Source organism: Macaca fascicularis, chromosome 18 (genome assembly GCF_037993035.2).
Source record: "Macaca fascicularis isolate 582-1 chromosome 18, T2T-MFA8v1.1".
In the NCBI taxonomy this organism is placed as follows: Eukaryota; Metazoa; Chordata; class Mammalia; order Primates; family Cercopithecidae; genus Macaca; species Macaca fascicularis.
Window position 1 is genome coordinate 66,302,271 of NC_088392.1, and position 19,303 is coordinate 66,321,573.

Genomic DNA, 19,303 nt, shown 5'->3' on the forward strand with positions numbered 1-19,303 from the left:
GCTAAATTTAGCAGTGGGAAGGTTCTATATCAACTTTAGTGACACTAATGTTAATAAGTTCTGATAACCCACTACCATCAGACTAGCATGACTTTTAAATGACTTAAAATTTTTCTATTTCTCAGTTTTAATTTCAGATATGATAAATATCAATTGATATAATCAATGTAAACAAAAGACATTTGGGGTCCTCAATTTTTAAGAGTATAAAGAAGCCCGGGCCAGGCATGATGGCTCACACCTGTAATCCTAACATTTTGAGAGGCCAGACGGAAGGGGGTGGGGTACTGCTTGAGCCCAGGAGTTCAAGACCAGCCTAGGCAACATGGTGAAATCTGATCTCTACAAAAAAACACAAAAATTGGCCGGGTGCAGTGGCTCACACCTGTAATCCCAGCATTTTGGGAGGCCAAGGCGGGAAGATCACAAGGTCAAGAGATTGAGACCGTCTTGGCCAACATGGTGAAACCCCATCTCTACTAAAAATACAAAAATTAATTGGGCATGGTGGCACACACCTGTAGTCCCAGCTACTCGGGAGGCTGAGGCAGAAGAATCGCTTGAACCCAGGAGGTGGAGGTTGCAGTGACCCAAGATTGCACCACTGCTCTCCAGTCTGGTGACAGAGCGAGACTCTGTCTCAAAAAAAACACAAAAAACAAAAATGAGCTAAGTGTGCTGGCACTGGCCTGTAGTCCCAGCTAATCAGGAGGCGGAGGTGGGAGGACTGTTTGAGCCTGCCAGGTCAAGGTGCAGTGTGAACTGTGATTATGCCACTGCACTCCAGCGTGGGTGACAGAGTGAGACCCTGTCTCAATTAAAAAAGAAAGAGGCCAAGGCAGGAGTATCACAAGGTCAGGAGATCGAGACCATCCTGGCTAACACAGTGAAACCCGTCTCTACTAAAAATACAAAAAATTAGCCAGGCGTGGTGGCGGGTGCCTGTAATCTCAGCTACTCGGGAAGCTGAGGCAGGAGAATAGCTTGAACTTGGGAGGTGGAGCTTGCAGTGAGCCAAGATCGCAACACTGCACTCCAGCCTGGGTGACAGAGTAAGACTCTGTCTCAAAAAAAAAAAAGAAAAGAAAGAAAAGAAAAGAAAAAGGAAGAGGCTGGGCACGGTGGCTCATGCCTGTAATCCCAGCAGTTTGGGAGGCCGAGGCACGTGGATCACTTGAGGTCAGGAGTTTGAGATCAGCCTAGCCAATACGGTGAAATCCCGTCTCTACTAAAAATACAAAAATTAGCTGGGCGTGGTGGTGGGTGCCTGTAATTCCAGCTACTCAGGAATTGCTTGAAGCCGGGAGGGTACTGCTTGAATTGCTTGAACCCTGGAGGGTTCTTGTGCTTGAGTCACAAGAATTGCTTGAACCCGGGAGGCACAGGTTGCAGTGAGCTGGGAGCAAACCACAGTACTCCAGCCTGGGCAATAGAGCACCTCTCCATCTCAAAGGAAAGAGGCGAGGGGAGGGGGGAGGGGAGAAGAGCAGGGAGGTGGGAAGAGGAGGGGAGAAGAGAAGAAAGGAAGGAAAGAAATAAAAAAGTACTGACTAGGCCGGGCGCGGTGGCTCAAGCCTGTAATCCCAGCACTTTGGGAGGCCGAGACGGGCTGATCACGAGGTCGGGAGATCGAGACCATCCTGGTTAACACGGTGAAACCCCGTCTCTACTAAAAAATACAAAAAACTAGCCGGGCGAGGTGGCGGGCGCCTGTAGTCCCAGCTACTCGGGAGGCTGAGGCAGGAGAATGGCGTAAACCCGGGAGGCGGAGCTTGCAGTGAGCTGAGATCCGGCCACTGCACTCCAGCCTGGGTAACAGAGCGAGACTCCGTCTCAAAAAAAAAAAAAAAAAAAAAAAGTACTGACTAAAAAGTTTTGAGAATCCTTCCATTTTTCAAAACCCTCCTCAAATCTTCACCTCCTCCATGTAGGCTTCTGTCACTTTGTTTTTCCGAAAGGTTAGAGTAAAAAAGGATTAAATGATAGTACTTTCAGCCTGTTTCTAATTGTTTTGCCTTTCAAAACACTGTCCTCCCAATAGACAGCATCTATAAATCCCAGAAGCATTTTTGTTGCACAATGAAAAAGGAATTGTATAGTTCTGACAATGTACACTTAAATAAAAATATGACTGTTAAATATTTCATTACTGAATTAGTTTCGTAAGTGAAATTTGTTCTGAGATTAGGATGTATTCTGAATACGGTTTGTCTCATTTGACATTTTTACCAGCCTTTACCAATGCTTAACTGAAGGACTTTAACATACAAAGTATATATTTATAATACTAGTCTGTCTACTGATTTCATCCTTTTATGTCTACTAATCTTGACCTTGTAAACAAGGCTTTAATGAAAAATAAGCAAAATAACATGCAGAGGGTAACCACATTTGTCAGTGCAGTATCTCAGATTCTTCCAACAGTTGTATGAGAACTTTTATAAAATTAACTTTCGTTTATTTAATAGCTAATTATTGACCCTTTTCCTGTTAAGACCTAGCCTGAAGATCTAGTAAGTTTCACAGGTGACCTTTTAAATGGGAACAAATATTCTGTGTTAGCATGTAAAGAACAATTATGAAGCTAAAAAAGCTAGACTCCTTCACGACCTTAATTTGTGGAACAAAAAATCCCAATGGAAGCACTCGGCTCTCAAGCAAACCCTCCATAAAGTGGCAGAAAAGTATTTTCATCCATATAATCAAAGTATCATGAAAAGGACCCGCCTGGAAACCAGAAAGCAAATGTGAAGTAAAGGTCTTTAGTTTGCCATTCTATGAAAAAGTTTAAACGTCAAAGCTTGGGCAGATCATGAAATTCACAACCACTTTACAATCCGTGGGGTGCACATGAATATTAGCGTCGAGGGAGGAGGGTGCGCCTGGGTTTTATCTTTTACTACTTCAAAAACAAGAAATTTCCGAACTGGGATAACCACACTTGACAAATTAAGTAAACAGCTCCCTAAACCAACTTTCTGTCTGGCTAGCTGTGTATTCGGCTGACTCACTTGGCCCGTGAAAAACAAGATTGTGCTTGTTTCCCCTCCAGTATCAGCGTGTGTAAGCCAGTCCTGCTCAAATACATGCTACGGCGACACAGAGAGTACGCTGAAGAAATAGAGAGCCTTAACCACTCAAGGTGGCATTTGGGAAATCCAGCCGCCCTCCGCCCCTCTTTCCGCTCCCTCCATCCCCACCCCGGCACCCCCGCGGCCAGTGCCCCCTTGCCAAGGTCGGCGGGGTCCCGCCCCAGAACTTCCCGAGTCCCCCACGAAGCCGCCCTTTCCGAGCCTTCCGAGAGAACCAGCCCGTGTGACCAAGGCAAGTACTCCAGCCTCGTCTGCCACTTACCTTGCTGGGTCCCCAGGCCGCAGCCGGCCCGGGCTCAGGCGATGCCACTCCTACCAGATCCATTCGGGGATGAAGGCAGAGACAAGAACACAGCAGAGAGGTGGCAAGATGGGAAGCAGGCTCCGCCGAGGAGACAGGCGGGGCAGGGACAACTGGTTGCTGATGCCGGAGCTGGAGGTGACAGATGGCGGCGACGGCGGCGGCCGCGTCCGGAACTGGATCTCTCCTCTTCCGCCCTCTTCGCTGGGACAGTCGCTTGCAATTGGCCACACGCCCCTAGCTCCTCCTTAAGGCTCCTTTCCCCGCCCCCGGGCAGGCTACTTCCGGTCGCTGGCCGCCGGGCTCGGGGAAGCAAGGATCAGCTGGCTGTCGCTTGGTGTCACGTTGCCTATGTCGGGCAGGGCATGGCAAGAATTGGGTGTGGCTTCCTTTGGCCCAGGCTCTGCCCTGTCCCCGCACTGCCATCTCTTTGGCACCCCGAGACTGCCGCTGGATCTAAACTAGATTAGACTGGTGGATTGTAAATAAACAAACTAGGCTCTCTCTGTTCGTTCATTATTTCCTGGAGCAGTTCTAAACTGGGATGACTTGGGAGACAGCAAATGGCAGGTTTATAGAGGGAAAAGGCCTGGAGAGGACGGTCGGAGTTTGTGGTGGTTGTTGTTGGGGGGTGGGGCGTGGAATGCGGAAAATGTGTAAAATGTGTTACGTAACAGTGAACAAAAATAAGACTGCATAATGAAAGTTTTGATTCTGTATTTTGTAGAGAGATTCTAATAAAATGACCAGATAAAAGATAACTAAGCATTGCATTTCACTTAGTATATCAATGCATTCTTCAAATCTTTCATGAACTTTTTAGTCCTCAAAATTACCCTGAGAGCTAAATTCTGTCATTATCTCTATTTTACTGATATTGAAACTGAGGCACAGAGAGGTAAAGTAATTTAGTTGAGGTCATACAGATAACAAGTGGCAAAGCTAATAAGGGGTGAACCCAGACAATCGGTTTGGGAACTGGACTAGCTGTACATTATATCTTGACTATAAACAATACACTGTCTATATGTTGTATATTCAAACATACTAGAAATAGGTATTGAATAACTCTTTTTCCCTAAATCTCAGTTCCCAGTCAGTATCTCTGTCCATACTTGAGAGCCCTGGGTTACTGATCTTAATGATTTCCATTAGCATGCAATCTTTGCCTCCTTTCCATTCCAGGTGAAAACATGTTCTGAATCCTCCAAACACTCCTATTGCAGTAAGGCAAACTATAGCCATATGATAGGGTACAGACGTGTGCTTGGCAAATGTTGCCTATATATGTGAATGTGTGTGGAAATTGTGTTCCTTCTTAGTGTTCAAAGGATTGTAATTGGAGGATAAGTAGTTGAAGAAAAAAGGGTGTAACTATTAATAGAAATGGACTTCTCAATTCTGGTTAGGAAAAAATAGGAGAGGCCTCGGTGTGGTGGCTCAGGCCTATAATCCCAGCACTTTGGGAGGCCAAGGCGGGTGGATCACCTGAGGTCAGGAGTTTGAGAGCAGCCTGGCCAACATGGTGAAACCCCGTCTCTACTAAAAATACAAAAATCAGCCGGGTGTGGTGGCACACACTTGTAATCCCAGCTACTCAGAAGGCTGAGGCAGGAGAATCACTTGACCCCGGGAGGCAAAGATTGCAGTTAGCTGAGACCATGCCACTGCACTCCAACCTGGGCAACAGAGCGAGACTCTGTCTCAAAAAAAAAAAAAGATTAAAAGAAAAAGAGCAGACCGGAAAGAAAAGCTGAGATGCAGTGTATGACAAAAATGTGCCAGTAAGAGACTATTTGGGGGATATATCAGAAAAGGACAGGAAGTCGAAAATAAAAGTAGGAATCTGAATTTTGTTTTGTTTTGTTTTGTTTTGAATGTAAAGGAGAAAGAGGTCAGATTTTTTTTTTTAACTTTTTTCTTTTCTTTTTGAAACGGAGTCTCGCTCTGTCGTCAGGCTGGAGTGCAGTGGTGTGATCTAGGCTCACTGCAACCACCGCCTCCTGGGTTCAAGCGATTCTTCTGCCTCAACCTTTCGAGTAGCTGGGACTATAGGCGCGTGCCACTGAGCCTGGCTAATTGTTGTATTTTTAGTAGAGACGGTGTTTCACCATGTTGGACAGACTGGTTTCGAACTCCTGACCTCGTGATCCGCCCACATTGGCCTCCCAAAGTGCTGGGATTACAGGCGTGAGCCACCGCGCCTGGCTGGAAGAGGTCAGATCTACCCAGATGTCAGGAAGGATTCCTTAGAGTAGATGACACTTGATCTCAGCCTCACAAGATGACCAGGCATTGGTGAGATGGGCTGTAAGGTGGAGCGGGACCTTCTGTACAAGGGAAGCAGTCTTCAGGGTACCTCGGAAAAGACCAGGTGGTTTGGCATGGTCAGATGTAGGGCTCAACAGGGACAAAGTGAAACGGGTTGGAGAATGCAGGAAAGGTCCAGGTCCAAGAGTTTTTTTGGTTTTGTTTTTGACACAGAGTCTTGCTCTGTCACCCAGGCTGGAGTGCAGTGGCACAATCTCGGCTCACTGCAACATCCGCCTCCCAGGTTCAAGCAGCAATTCTCCTGCCTCAGCCTCCTGAGTAACTGGGACTACAGACATGTGCCACCACACCCAGCTAATAATTTTTTTTTTTTTTTTTTTTTTTTTTTACACAGAGTGTCACTCTGTAGCCCAGGTTGGAGTGCAGAGGTGCAATCTCAGCTCACTGCAACCTCCGACTCCCAAGTTCAAGCGATTCTCTGGCCTCAGCCTCCCGAGTAGCTGGGATTACAGGTGCCTGCCACCACGCCCGGCTAATTTTTTTTTTTTTTTTTTTTTTAAGAGATGGGGTTTTGCCACATTGGCCAGGCTGGTCTCGAATTCCTGACCTCAGGTGACCCGCCTGCCTCGGCCTCTCAAAGTTCTGGGATTACAGACATGAGCCACTGCGCCCGGCCGACAGAGTCTTTAAATGTGTTAATACCTTTATCAGTCTAAGTTCAAGTCTCAGAAACCTTTTCTTTCTTTATTCCAACTTTGATCCAATTTCTCTTATTTCCAAGATTTGATTCTTGGGTTTTGGTGCCGATGTTGGCAGTGCCAGATGGGGGCAGGGCAGGATGGGAGGCAGGCATCTCAATGGAGGTCAAGAAGTCTGAGATAACTTCCGTTTTTTGATTGGTTGACTGGGTGGAAGGCGGTGCCTGGAGATCTGGTTTGAGGGGAAGATGATAGAATTAATTTTGTATTATTCATGTCACAATTAGGTTGTTTATGGAACACAGCAGCTATCAAAAACTGTAAATGCACATTTATTTGCCTATCTATCTGTTTTTTTTTTCCCCTCGCAGGAGAGCAGGAATTATGTTCACTATTGTAAACCAGTGCCTTGCATGGTGGCTGGCATATAGTAGGCACTCAATACATATTTGCAAATGAACAAACTGTATGGATGCTGTTTGAAAGTGGCCGATAGGCAGTATAGAGTTTATGAGAAAAAATAGGGGCTGAAAATAAAAATTTAGTAGCCATCATCATAACTACCATTTATTAAATGCTTACTATGTGTTTAAACATTTCAAATACATTAGCTCATTAGGTTCTACTTTTTGTTTTGCTTTGTTTTCGTGATAGGGTCTCCCTCTGTCACCCAAGCTGAGTGACAGCTCACTGCAACCTGGAACTCATGGGCTTATGTGATCCTCCCACCTCAGCCTCCTGAATAGCTGGAAGTAAAGACACGTGCCACCACGCCTGGCTGACTTTTAAATTTTTGGTAGAGATGGGGTCTTGCTATGTTGCTCAGGCTGGTCTTGAACTCCTGGGCTGAGGTGATCCTCCTATCTTGGTCTTCCAAAGTGCTGGGATTACAGGCATGAGCCACCACTCCTGGCCAATTCTTAAAATAATTATGGTGGATATTGTTATTCCTATATCAGAAAGCTGAAAGCTGGAGAGCCTGATGTAACACAGAATGAATTATGTGGTTTATAATGGCTGTGGACGTAATTTTTTGTTGTTGTTTGTTTGTTTGTTTGTTTTTGAGAGAGAGTCTTACTCTGTCGCCCATGCTGGAGTGCAATGGTGCAATCTCGGCTCACTGCAACCTCCGCCTCCCAGGTTCATGTGATTCATCTGCCTCAGCCTCCTGAGTAGCTGTTATTACAGGCGTGTGCCACCACGCCCCGCAAATTTTTTTATTTTTAGTAGAGGCGACGTTTCACCATGTTGGCCAGGCTTGTCTTGAACTCCTGACCTCAGGTGATCTGCCCACCTCAGCCTCTCAAAATTCTGGGATTACAGGCATGAGCCACCGCACCCAGCTGGGCATAATTTTAAAAGGAGCTGGTTGTTAGGAGGAATGTAGGGAGTTAGGGACAGGAGATTTTGACGCACTGGAGTAAAGAAATTCAGTGGGAGAAAGGACACATGGAGCTAAAGAATTAAGTTGGTGTGGATATGGAGAAATGGGAACCCTGATACATGGCTTGTAGGAATGTGAAATGGTGCTCTGCTGTAGAAAACAGCTTGGCAGTTCCTCGAAAAGTTAAACATAGAATTATCATATAACCCAGAAATCCTATTCATAGGTATATACCCCAAAGAACTGAAAACAGACAACCAAATACTTGTATGTGAATGTTTACAAAACCATTATTCATGGTAGCCAAAAGGTAGAAACAAACCAAATGTCCATTAGTGGATAAATGGGCAAAATATGATATATACAAGCAATGGAATATTATTCAGTCATAGAAAGGAAAAGTTATGGGTTGATTTTGTGTCCCCACAAAATTCATATTTGAAGTCCTAACTCCCAGTACCTCAGAAGGTAACCATACTTGGAGATAAGGTCTTTGAACAGGTGATTATGTTAAAATAAGGCCATCAGGATGGGGCCCTAACCTAGTATGATTAGTGGCCTTATAAAAAGAGGAAGAAGCCCTAGCACCATACTCATACATACAGAGATGATCATGGGAAGAGGCAACCAGAGGGCAACCATCTGTGGGCCAAGAAGAGAGGCCTCAGAGGAACCCAACCCTGCCAGTACCTTGATCTTGAACTTCCAACCTCCAGAACTATGAGAAAATAGATGTTTGTTATGTAAGTCACCCTGTCTATGATATTGTGTTAAGGCAGTGCTAGCAAGCTAATACAGGACTGAAGTACTGATATGTGCTACAATGTGGATGAGCATTGAAAAAAACATGATGCTGAGTGAAAGAAGTCAGACATAAAGGCCACATATTCTATGAACTCATTTATATGAAAAATCCAGAATAGGTGAATTTATAATGACAGAAAGCAGATTGGGGGTTGCTAGGGAATGAGTGAGGAGGAGATAATGGGGAGTGACTGCTTCAAGGGTAAGCATAATGGGGTTTTCTTTAGGGGTGATATAGGTGGTGGTAGCACACCATTGTGAATCTGCTAAATGCTGAATTTTACACTTTAAAATGTTAATTTTATGTTATGTGAATTTCACCTCAATTTTTAAAAAAAGTGACAGAGATAGTGAGCTATTGAAGGATTTTAGAGGTAGAGGAGATGCAGGCAATTCTGAGGTCAGAGGAAGCCATAATGAAGAGGTGGTGAGGTGAGGTTGGGAAGCTTAACGGATCAGGATAAAAATGTCAGTGTATTGGACGGGTGATATGTGCGGACCCTAAAACTACCCAGCAAGATGGCGGACTTGAGGTAGAGTGGAAGAGAATGTACCAGTGCCACAGTCTTCAGACAATGTGCAGATTGCACCCAAGAGATTGGTAGATGATGCTGTTAAGGAAATTTAGAGGTCATGATAATGGAATGTTTAGAGACTTGAGAGACCTGACAACCAAGGGGCCAGGAATAACATTTTGGGAGCTGCGATGTGGAGAGTAAGGAATGCTGCCCTGCCCTGGAGGGAAATGAACAGTTCCAGAAGACACTGAGGTTTTAAATGAGGCAAGGATGTAGGGAGGGCAGGCTGTAAGGACAAGGGAAGTTGATTAATCCCTTGTTATGGAATGGGTTCCCATGGGTTTTGTGGTTTAACAATTTTAATGGTTGCTTGTTGACAGTTAAGGTACATACCTGATGCCACCAACTACGTACTCCTTAAAAAGGAAGATAGAAGGACATGCACAATACTTACAAATTCTACATTTACAAATGTTGCTAACAGGAAAAATGTGGTTTACCAATAACAGCATTTAGTCCTATGTGATTTAATAGTGAGTCCTTCAATGGGGAAATGGCCATTTTGCTGTCAGGCAGAGTAAGCACAATGTTTAGAGGCGTTGGCTCCAGCTCCTACTCCCTGTCTTCTCTACTGATGAACTCACTGGTTCTCTCTCTTTTTTTTTTTTTTTTTGAGACGGAGTCTTGCTCTGTCGCCCAGGCTGGAGTGTGGTGGCACGATCTCGGCTCACTGCAAGCTCTGCCTCCCGGGTTCACGCCATTCTCCTGCCTCAGCCTCCCGAGTAGCTGGGACTACAGGCACCCACCACCACGCCCGGCTAATTTTTTTTTGTATTTGTTTTTTTAGTACAGATGGGGTTTCACTTTATTAGCCAGGATGGTCCCAATCTCCTGACCTCGTGGTCCACCCACCTTGGCCTCCCAAAGTGCTGGGATTATAGGCGTGAGCCTCTGTGCCCGGCCAAACTCACTGGTTCTCAGCAGGAATGAAACTATTCGAGAATCTGCCCTGCCCAAACACATGAACCAGCAGATTCTTTGGTCTCTAAAGAGAATAGAAATAAGGCTCTTTAGTTTTTAATATTGAAATAAGTCTATTCTGCAAAGAGCTGTTTCAGGCAATTAACAACTATCTATTAACTACCTAGGAGCCCCCAAAGTCCTTTGGGAAAAACTAAGAACTGTGAGATTGCACTTGGAGACAGAACAATAGTCACACAATAACATTAAATCACAATACAACACTTCTGTCTCAAAGAGTGCATGATTTATTTCCAAATGACAGCTATAGACACAAAGATTTCAGGATTCATTGTGGGGTAGTGAGATCTGGAAAGGCTGCATGGCACCAAAGTAGGTCATGAAGGTTGGGGAGAAGCTGTAACACTAGTTTGGGTGGAAGAATAGCCTAAGACTAGGCATAGGGGCAGGAAAGCTCATAGTATATTTAGTGACTACTGAGTAGTTTCATAAGATTACTAGATGAAATGTTACAGATATGGTTCAGTTAGGGTCAGCTGGGACTCAGCAGTTCTTAAGCCTATCTAACCCATTGCCATTTTTAATAACAAAGATTTTGTTTTGCTCCCTTTACTGCATAGCATCTTTTAAAATTGATACATAATGATCTGACTATAAGGGATAAACAAAAGGGAATTTATTTTTATTTATTTAAGACAGAGTCTTGCTGTGTCATCCAGGTTGGAGTGCAGTGGCACAATCATGGCTCACAAGAGCCTTGACCTCCTAGGCTCGAGCAATTCTCTTGCCTCAGCCTCCTGAGTAATTGGGAGGTGTGCGCCACCACACCTGGCTACTTTTTTTATTTTTATATTTTGTAGAAACGGGGCTTCACCATGTTGCCAAGGCTGGTCTCAAACTCCTAGGCTCAAGTGATCCTCCTGCGTTGGCCTCCCAAAGTCCTGAGATTACAGGTGTGAAGCACTGTGCCCGGCTTCTAGCATCATTTGTTTAAAAGTGCTGTTCTTTGTTCATTGGATTGTCTTGTCAAAAATCAGTTGGCCATAAATGTGAGGGATTTCAATTCTATTCCATTGGTCTATATGTGTATCCTTTTGCCAGTACCGTACTGTCTTGAGTGTAGCTTTGTAATAATCTCTGAAATTAAGAACTGTGAATCCTTTAACTTTGTTCTTCTCTTTCAAGATTTTTAGCTATAAAGGGTCTCTTTAATTTCTGTATGAATTTTAGGATCAGTTAATTTCTGCAGAGAAAGATAAACCAGCTACAATTCTGATTGGGACTGTATTGAATCTGTAGATCAACTTGGGGATTATTGTCATCTTAATAATATCCAGTCTTCCAATCCATAAGCATGGGATATTTTTCTGTTTAATTTTATTTATGTATTAGTTAATTCAATTGGTCTTCTTTAATGCCCTTCAAAAATATTTAATAGTTGTCAGATAATAAATTTCGCATTCATTTTGCCAATTTTTCCTAAGTATTGTTTTTAATGATATTTTAAATAAAACTTATTCCTTAGTTTTATTTTCAGATTGTGCATTGCAAGTGTATAGAAATATAATCGATTTTTGTATATTGATCTTGCATTCTACAACTTGCTGGATTCGTCTACTAGTCCTAACAGTGTTTTAGTGTATTCTTTATGGTTTTCTATACATGAAATTTTGTCTTCTGTATTAGAGATAGTTTTATTTCTTCTTTTGAAATCTGGATGCCTTTTATTTATTTATTTTTTCTTGCCTTGTTGTCCTGGCTAGAGCCTCCAACACAATGTTGAATAGAAGTGACAAGGTGGTTATTTCTAGTCTGGCTGCTGATCTTAGGGAGGAAAACCTTCTTTCATCACTAGCTATGATGTTAAGCTGTGGTTTTTTATAGAAGCCTTGTATGATATTGAGGAAGTTCCCTCCTATTTCTAGCTTCTGAATGTTTTTATTGTGAAGGGGTGTTGAATTTTGTCAAATGCCTTATCTATGTCTAGGTATCAGTATAATAAATTATCCTTTATTAGATATTGTGTATTGTATTAATTGATTTTTGTAGGTTAAACAAACATTGCATTCCTGGGATAAGTCCCATTTGGCCAAGCTGTATATTCCTTTTCCATGTTGCTGAATTCCTTCTGCTAGTATTTGGTTGAGGATTTTTGCATCTCTATTCATAGGAGATATTTATATTTGCTCTGTTTTTCAAGGGCGATTTAAGGAGTTTCAAAATGTATGCTATTGCTTCTGCCATCTTTTGAGAATTCTGCATGTGTGTTATCATAAAAATTTATTATTAAAAAAAATTTGTGGGGGAAAAATCCCACGAGTCATTGTTTTATCCAAGCTTCCCTCTTTTTTCATTCAATAAACTTTTATTGAGCATTTATGAATATATTATCAAAAAATAAATTAATGGGTGGGGCGCGGTGGCTCATGCCTGTAATCTCAGCACTTTGGGAGGCCAAGGCGGGCGGATCACGAGGTTAGGAGATCGAGATCATCCTGGCTAACACGGTGAAACCTCGTCTCTACTAAAAAAATACAAAAGAATTAGCCGGGCTTGATGGCGGGCCCCAGTAGTCCCAGCTACTCGGGAGGCTGATGCAGGAGAATGGCGTGAACCCAGGAGGCAGAGCTTGCAGTGAGCCGAGATCGCGCCACCGCACTCCAGCCTGGGCGACAGAGCGAGACTCCATCTCAAAAAAAAAAAAAAAAAAAAAAGAGATCGAGATCATCCTGGCCAACATGGTGAAACCCCGTCTCCTAAAAAATACAAAAAAAAATTAGCTGGGTGTGGTGGCAGGTGCCTGTAGTCCCAGCTACTCGGGAGGTTGAGGCAGGAGAATCGCTTGAACCCGGGAGATGGAGGTTTCAGTGAGCCAAGATCGTGCCATTGTACTCCAGCCTGGTGACAGAGCGAGACTCCGTCTCAAAAAAATAATTAATTAATTAATTAATTAAAGATAATGCCCCTTTGGTCTCAAACATCTCAATTAATAATACAAGTACATATTTTCATGTGCATAGAAAGTTTACTTCAATCTTACATTAACAGCTATGGTTTGTCAATGTAACATCTGCTGATTTTGTTTTAACTCAGTCTCTGTGGAACAGAATAATACGGTTTTGGAAAAATCAATACCTCTGGCAATATCTTTCAGCTCTTTTACTGCTAATGTCAATATCAATTTTCATGACTCAGTGTTCTGGTTGTTCCCGTTTGGTATGCAAAATTTGTAAAAGAAAACAAGTTAAGCAATGATTAGGAAATAATAAGGCCTGAATTGAATTTGCTCTTCTGCTGAAAGAGCTCAGAGAAATCTCAGGTAAATACCAACCACTGATTTCAATCAAATTCTACTGGGCGAAAATTTTCTTTGTAAGGACTATTTAGCTCTGAAACAAGTTTCCGAAAGTAACTTCAAGGAAACATAACTCTTTATTTATCTGATTTATGCTTTATGCTATTTATCTGATTTAAGCTGTATTTATCTTTTCCAAAAGTTCATTTACCTTTGATGTAGAGACTATACATCCGGTGTTTTCTTGGATAATACAGTTTGATAAGCAGTTTACTTAGGGAAAACAAATAATTAGTTCTTTATTTGCTGGCTATACAATCTCTAAATAATTTTGTAAACTTTAATCCTGTAACTAAAGAAGTCTAAATTATCTTAGACACAGTGATTGCTGTAACCAAGCGAGTTATAGAGAAATGCCACACTTTGAGACAAATTAAAGAGTCCTCTATTAGCCAGCGACCAAGAGGCAGCTAACGCCCAAAATTCTCTCAGCCCCGAGGACCGGGCTAATTCTGTTTACGTACCGTGGTCTAAATAGGGGAGGGGGGATTTTAGCTGAAGCAATTTTTACAGAAGCAGAACTGGCAAAAAGTTAAAAAACTAATTGGTTACAAATGCAGTTACAAAAAAATAAACAGTTCCAGGTGCAGGGGCTTAAACTATCACAAAGAGATAAATGCAGGGGTTTTGGGTGCCATCCACCGAGTGCGTCCCCAGGAGCTGCTGGTGCAGCTTGCCTCAATATCTTATCAGTAGGTGCATTCCTGAACGTGCTTTGAGTCAGTTTTACACTAAGTATGCCTTAAGCGATGGAGGTGAAAGGGGGCTGCAAGTGAAGAAACTAAAAATGGAGTCTAGGAGAGAGTCACTCAGGTTAAAACAAGGTAGGGTATCACATGATTGTTTCTGGGTAGGCATTTGTCCTGGGATGGTCTAGTTTTAAGGAACCACAGGCTTGTTGTTTGTTGAATGAGGGAAGAGAAATTCACTCTTATTCTGAAGCTGAATGAGTCACAAGTAACCCTGGTTACTCTGGCAGCAGTAATCATGTGAGAACCCAGGCGCCCTGGAAAGCAGAGCCAAGAGTAGGAAGAAACTAGGTTCTTGGTTGGTGACCATTTATCATCCAAACCAAGACCCTTGTAGGAATGAAAGGGGTGCTGTTAATAATTATTCTAGGACAAAAGCATAAATCAGAAGCGTTTTAGGCAAATCAGGATCCATAGTCACCCAAGTTCTTGGTGATACCCCATGTATTGTTGAATACCTGGACCAAACTATACTTGAAGCCTTATCTATCTGGACTTTTCAGTTACATGAACCAATGTATTCTTATTATTTAAGCCAATATGTGTTTGAAGTTCTCTGACTTACACTATAAAATATCCTAATTAATATAGTCTCTCAACTTCTTTCCAATTTCTTCTCTGTTTTGAAACCATTGGAATTTCCGGACATGTCTGGAAACAATGTTAATAATCTTCCATCACATACGTTTATACCTACCACTCAACTGGCATTTCTGCATTTGATCGGAAACCAATTTCACATTCTGCCTATTTTTTGACACTTTAAAATAAAATTAAATAACAAAATATTACAATCTTATATTAGAACTATTAGATTTCAGCTGGGCACAGTGGCTTATGCCTGTAATCGCAGCACTTTGGGAGGCCAAGGCAGGCAGACTGCTTGAGTCCAGGAGTTCGATACCAGCCTAAGCGACATGGCAAAACTTCATCTCTACAAAAAACACAAAAATTAGTTGGGCATGGCAGCACGCACCTGTAGTCCAGCTACTGAGATGGGAGGATAGCTTGAGCCCGGGAGGCAGAGATTGCAGTGAGCCAAGATTATACCACTGCATTCCAGCCTGGGTGACAGAGCAAGACCTCACCTCAAATGAGAGAGAGAAAAAAAGAATGATTAGATTTCTTTGGTAATAATATATAACAGAAGTGAGATTAAACTTAATATAGTATGAATACCTTTAATTAGGAACTGAATTGGCATACTCATTACTTTTTAGGCAACACCGTACAAAGCCTGCACAATAGTGAAACAAAGCAATAACAACTATCAAAGAAGTTTACCAACAAAAGTGTTTCTGCCAATGCAATTTAAGCTACTCATTTGCTGTAGTTGTTATCCTCTTAATAGCAATTAAGGCAATCTCCTGTGAGGTTGTTTGATGCTCATGCGGCAAATTGGTGACTGTAGGTGTCTTTTGGGTTATGGATTCCAGGCCTTTTTGGTATTACATGTGTTACATGTTGTTTACTATTTTAAAATCCCATTCCTATATCACTTCGTTGTTGCAGTCATTCAGTTGATAGATTCCTTCATCATGCATTTATCAGTGTACCTAATTTGTGTAAGACACCGAGCTAAGCAGAGGGGCGCCTATGCTCTCCAAGAGCTGCCATGTGGCTGAGGAGAGAGGGTATGCAAAACCCTGACTCTAATACAGCTTCTTTTTATTGTTTTAATTTTGGGGGGTACCCTGGAGTGCAGTGGTGTGATCTTGGCTCACTATAACCTCCACCTCCCAGGTTCAAGTGATTCTCCTGCCTTAGCCTCTCAAGTAGCTGGGATTGCAGGTGCACACCACCATGCCCAGCTCTTCTTTTTTTGAGACGGAGTCTCGCTCTGTCACCCAGGCTAGAGTGCAGTGGTGCGATCTCGGCTCACTGCCAGCTCCGCCTCCTGGGTTCACGCCATTTTCCTGCCTCAGCCTCCCGAGTAGCTGGGACTACAGGTGCCCGCCACCATGCCCGGCTAATTTTTTAGATTTTTAGTAGAGACAGGGTTTCACCATGTTAGCCAGGATGGTCTCGATCTCCTGATCTCGTGATCTACCCACTTCGGACTTCCAAAGTGCTGGGATTACAGGCATGAGCCACCGCGCCCGGCATCTTTTGTATTTTTAATAGAGATGGGGTTTTGCCATGTTGGCCAGGCTGGTCTTGAACTCCTGACCACAGGTGATCTGCCCAACTTGGCATCCCAAAGTGCTGGGATTACAGGCACACACCACTATGCCCAGCTAACTTTTTGTATTTTTAGTAGAGATGGGGTTTCACCATGTTGGCCAGATTGGTCTTTAACTCCTGACCTCAGGTGATCCACCCACCCCAGCCTCCCAAAGTGCTGGGATTACAGGCGTGAGCCACCACCCTCGGCCTAATACAGCTTCTTAACTGGTGTGGCTGGGCAAGAGTTACAGTAGTTCCTCCTCATCTTCAGGGAGGCCTGGACAGCATTTCAGACTCTAAGCAGTGTCAGCAATTTAGCCTGGGGCTCTGAACAAATACTTTCATTTTCTTCATGAACCACAATATGGAAAAAATGTAAGGTGCTAATTACTGTAACACATATTAAAAAGTAGTACTGGAAAAGAGAGGAGAATAAGTTATGCCTGAAGTGCTTGAGAAGAGCTAGACCTAAGTAGGATTCCTACAGGCAGAAAGTAAAGGGAAGTGGAAAGTAATGATTTAAGAAAATACACACACGCTGTGATTCTGCAGTCCTCCTGTTGGGAATCTATTCTACAGAAATTAAACCAGCAGGAGGTAAAGACATATGTACAAAGATGTTTATTATAGCCTTGTTTGTTGTAGCAAAATACTAGAAACAACATAATTATGTCAACAGCAGAATGTTTGAATACATTATGGTATATCCATACTACGGAAGGCCTGCAGCTTTTTAAAAATATTAAATCTCTGTGTGTTGACCTGTAGTTGTAAAAGTAAGTTGTTTAGCAATGTGAATAGCTAGATCTATTTTTGTGAGGCAACAACTTATAAATGGGTATATGTTGATCTATGAATACTGAGGAAGGTGTAGAAGGATACACCAACCTGTTAATATTGGTCATGTGGGTAGTGGTGGTGAAGAGTGTGGTATTGGTTTGCTAATTTTTCTTTTATAAATCTCTACTGGTCTTGTTACAATGATTTTTTTTTTTTTTTGAGACGGAATCTCACTCTGTCTCCCAGGCTGGAGTGCAGTGGTGTGATCTTGGCTCACTGCAAACTCCGCCTCCCGGGCTCACACCATTCTCCTGCCTCAGCATCCCGAGTACCTGGGACTACAGGCACCCGTCACCACGCCCGGCTAATTTTTTTTTGGTATTTTTTTAGGAGAGACGGGGTTTCACCATGTTAGCCAGGATGGTCTTGATCTCTTGACCTCGTGATCCACCTGCCTCGGCCTCCCAAAGTGCTGGGATTACAGGCATGAGCCACCGAGCCCGGCCACAACGAACTTTTTAAGTTGTCATTAAAGATTGGTGTTTTGGAGAAGGAGACACAAACCCTGGGGCAAGAGCGATGGGTGAGAACTGAGTGTAGTCTTGTGAAGGGGCCTCCTTGTGAAGTGTTAACTTCTTACATGATTTTACTTCTATGGAGAGGAAAATTTAGTGCATTTGAAGCTTCATCTCCTCTCTTCCTGTTCTGTATTTTTCCTTTTTAATAACCCCGTGTACTAGTCTGTTTTCACACTGCTGATGAAGACTTACCCAAGACTTGGTAATTTATAAAGAAAAAGAGGTTTAATGCACTCACAGTTCCACGGGGCTGGGGAGGCTTCATAATCATGGTGGAAGGCAAAAGGCACGTCTTACATGGTGGCAGCAAGAGAGAAAAAATGAGAGCCAAGCAAAAGAGTTTTCACCTTATAAAACCATCAGATCTCGTGAGACTTATTCACTACCACGAGAAGAGTACGGGGGAAACTGCCCTCATGATTCAATTATCTGCCACCAGGCCCTTCCCATAACATGTGGGAATTATGGAAGCTACAATTCAAAATGAGATTTGGGGGTACAGCCAAACCATATCATCCAGTCTCAGTAGAGAAAGCTATATCCACCCGTACAAGTGGTTTGAAGGAGACTATGGGAGAAAAGGGAGGGAAGGGGTAACCAGCTCACCTCCATCTCTATATGCTGGTCCCCTCTGCAGACCAACCAGCAGGCCCAGGAAGAGACCTGTGGAAAGGTAAGCAGAGGCAAAGGACTGCGATAAGACAGTGGTGGCTAGGGAGTGGCTTCAAGGGGACACGCCGAGGTCAGCCCTCCCTCAACGCTGGAGGGAGCAGAGAGAAAAAAGGCATGCCTCTGAAAAACAGAAAAATTACATAAAGGTTGGTGTGTCGTTTCCCATCCACTGCTCCAGCACCAAGGGCCGGGAGGACTTTTGCTGTGGCTTAAGAGTGATTGTTTCCCTGTGTGTGAGTGTTTCTGAAAATCTGTGTGTTTCTACAGGCAGAGAACACTGGCACTTCTTGCTACTGTCTAAGTCCATCAATAGGTTTTCCTGCATGGTTTACTAATATTTGCCGGAAGCCTCATGAGTCCAATTTTCCACACTAGAGACTAGGAATAGGAATAGGAATAGCAATAGGAGCTATGCTTGAAACTCTACTTTGGCAAAGGATTCTTATTTTACAGAAACGTCACGGAATGGAATGACTTTACTTAAATACAAACAAAATTTTAAAAACTTAATACTAAATTCCAGTTCTTTCCTCCTTCACCTTCCCTCTTTTAAATGAACATTTGTTGTTGTTACCTTTTTTGTGTCATTTGCCAAAGCGCTACAGACTCAGTGGAGAAAATTGGGAAAATTCAGTGAAGCACGGGTAGTATTTTGGTCTTATGGTATAGAGATAGGGATGAACATTTTTCTTTAAACAGTGATGGGGTATTGTGAACTGCGGTATGCTTTTTTCCTCTTCTGCCACTTTCTACTTTTTAAAAGAAGGATGACTGTCCGACCTTCCTGTACTGGTTGTCGCAGCCCGGGCCAGCCATTGTTGCAGACAGACCGCCGGCTGGGTGCCTCCCTGCCGGTCCCCAGGCTGCCGGGCCTTAGCCGGCGCGGCCCCTTTAAGGAGGCAGACGGCGGGGGCGGTCCCCGCGCTGATTGGCGGAGCTCGGAGCCACGTGGCC

The 19,303-nt window shown here is 43.3% G+C and overlaps 1 protein-coding gene across 2 annotated transcripts in view; it reads right to left on the minus strand.

Annotated features, from left to right (window-relative positions):
- The window catches only part of RIOK3 (RIO kinase 3), a 29,745-nt gene extending 26,174 nt beyond the window's left edge, over positions 1-3,571 (minus strand). For both annotated transcript variants that reach the window (XR_012427250.1, XM_045377963.2), the window contains exon 1: positions 3,355-3,571. Coding sequence is in view for 1 of the 2 variants with exons in the window: in XM_045377963.2 (XP_045233898.1) it covers positions 3,355-3,417 (63 nt within the window). In the remaining variant the exon portion in view is untranslated. The remainder of the gene's footprint in view (positions 1-3,354) is intronic.
- Positions 3,572-19,303: the final 15,732 nt, after the last annotated feature.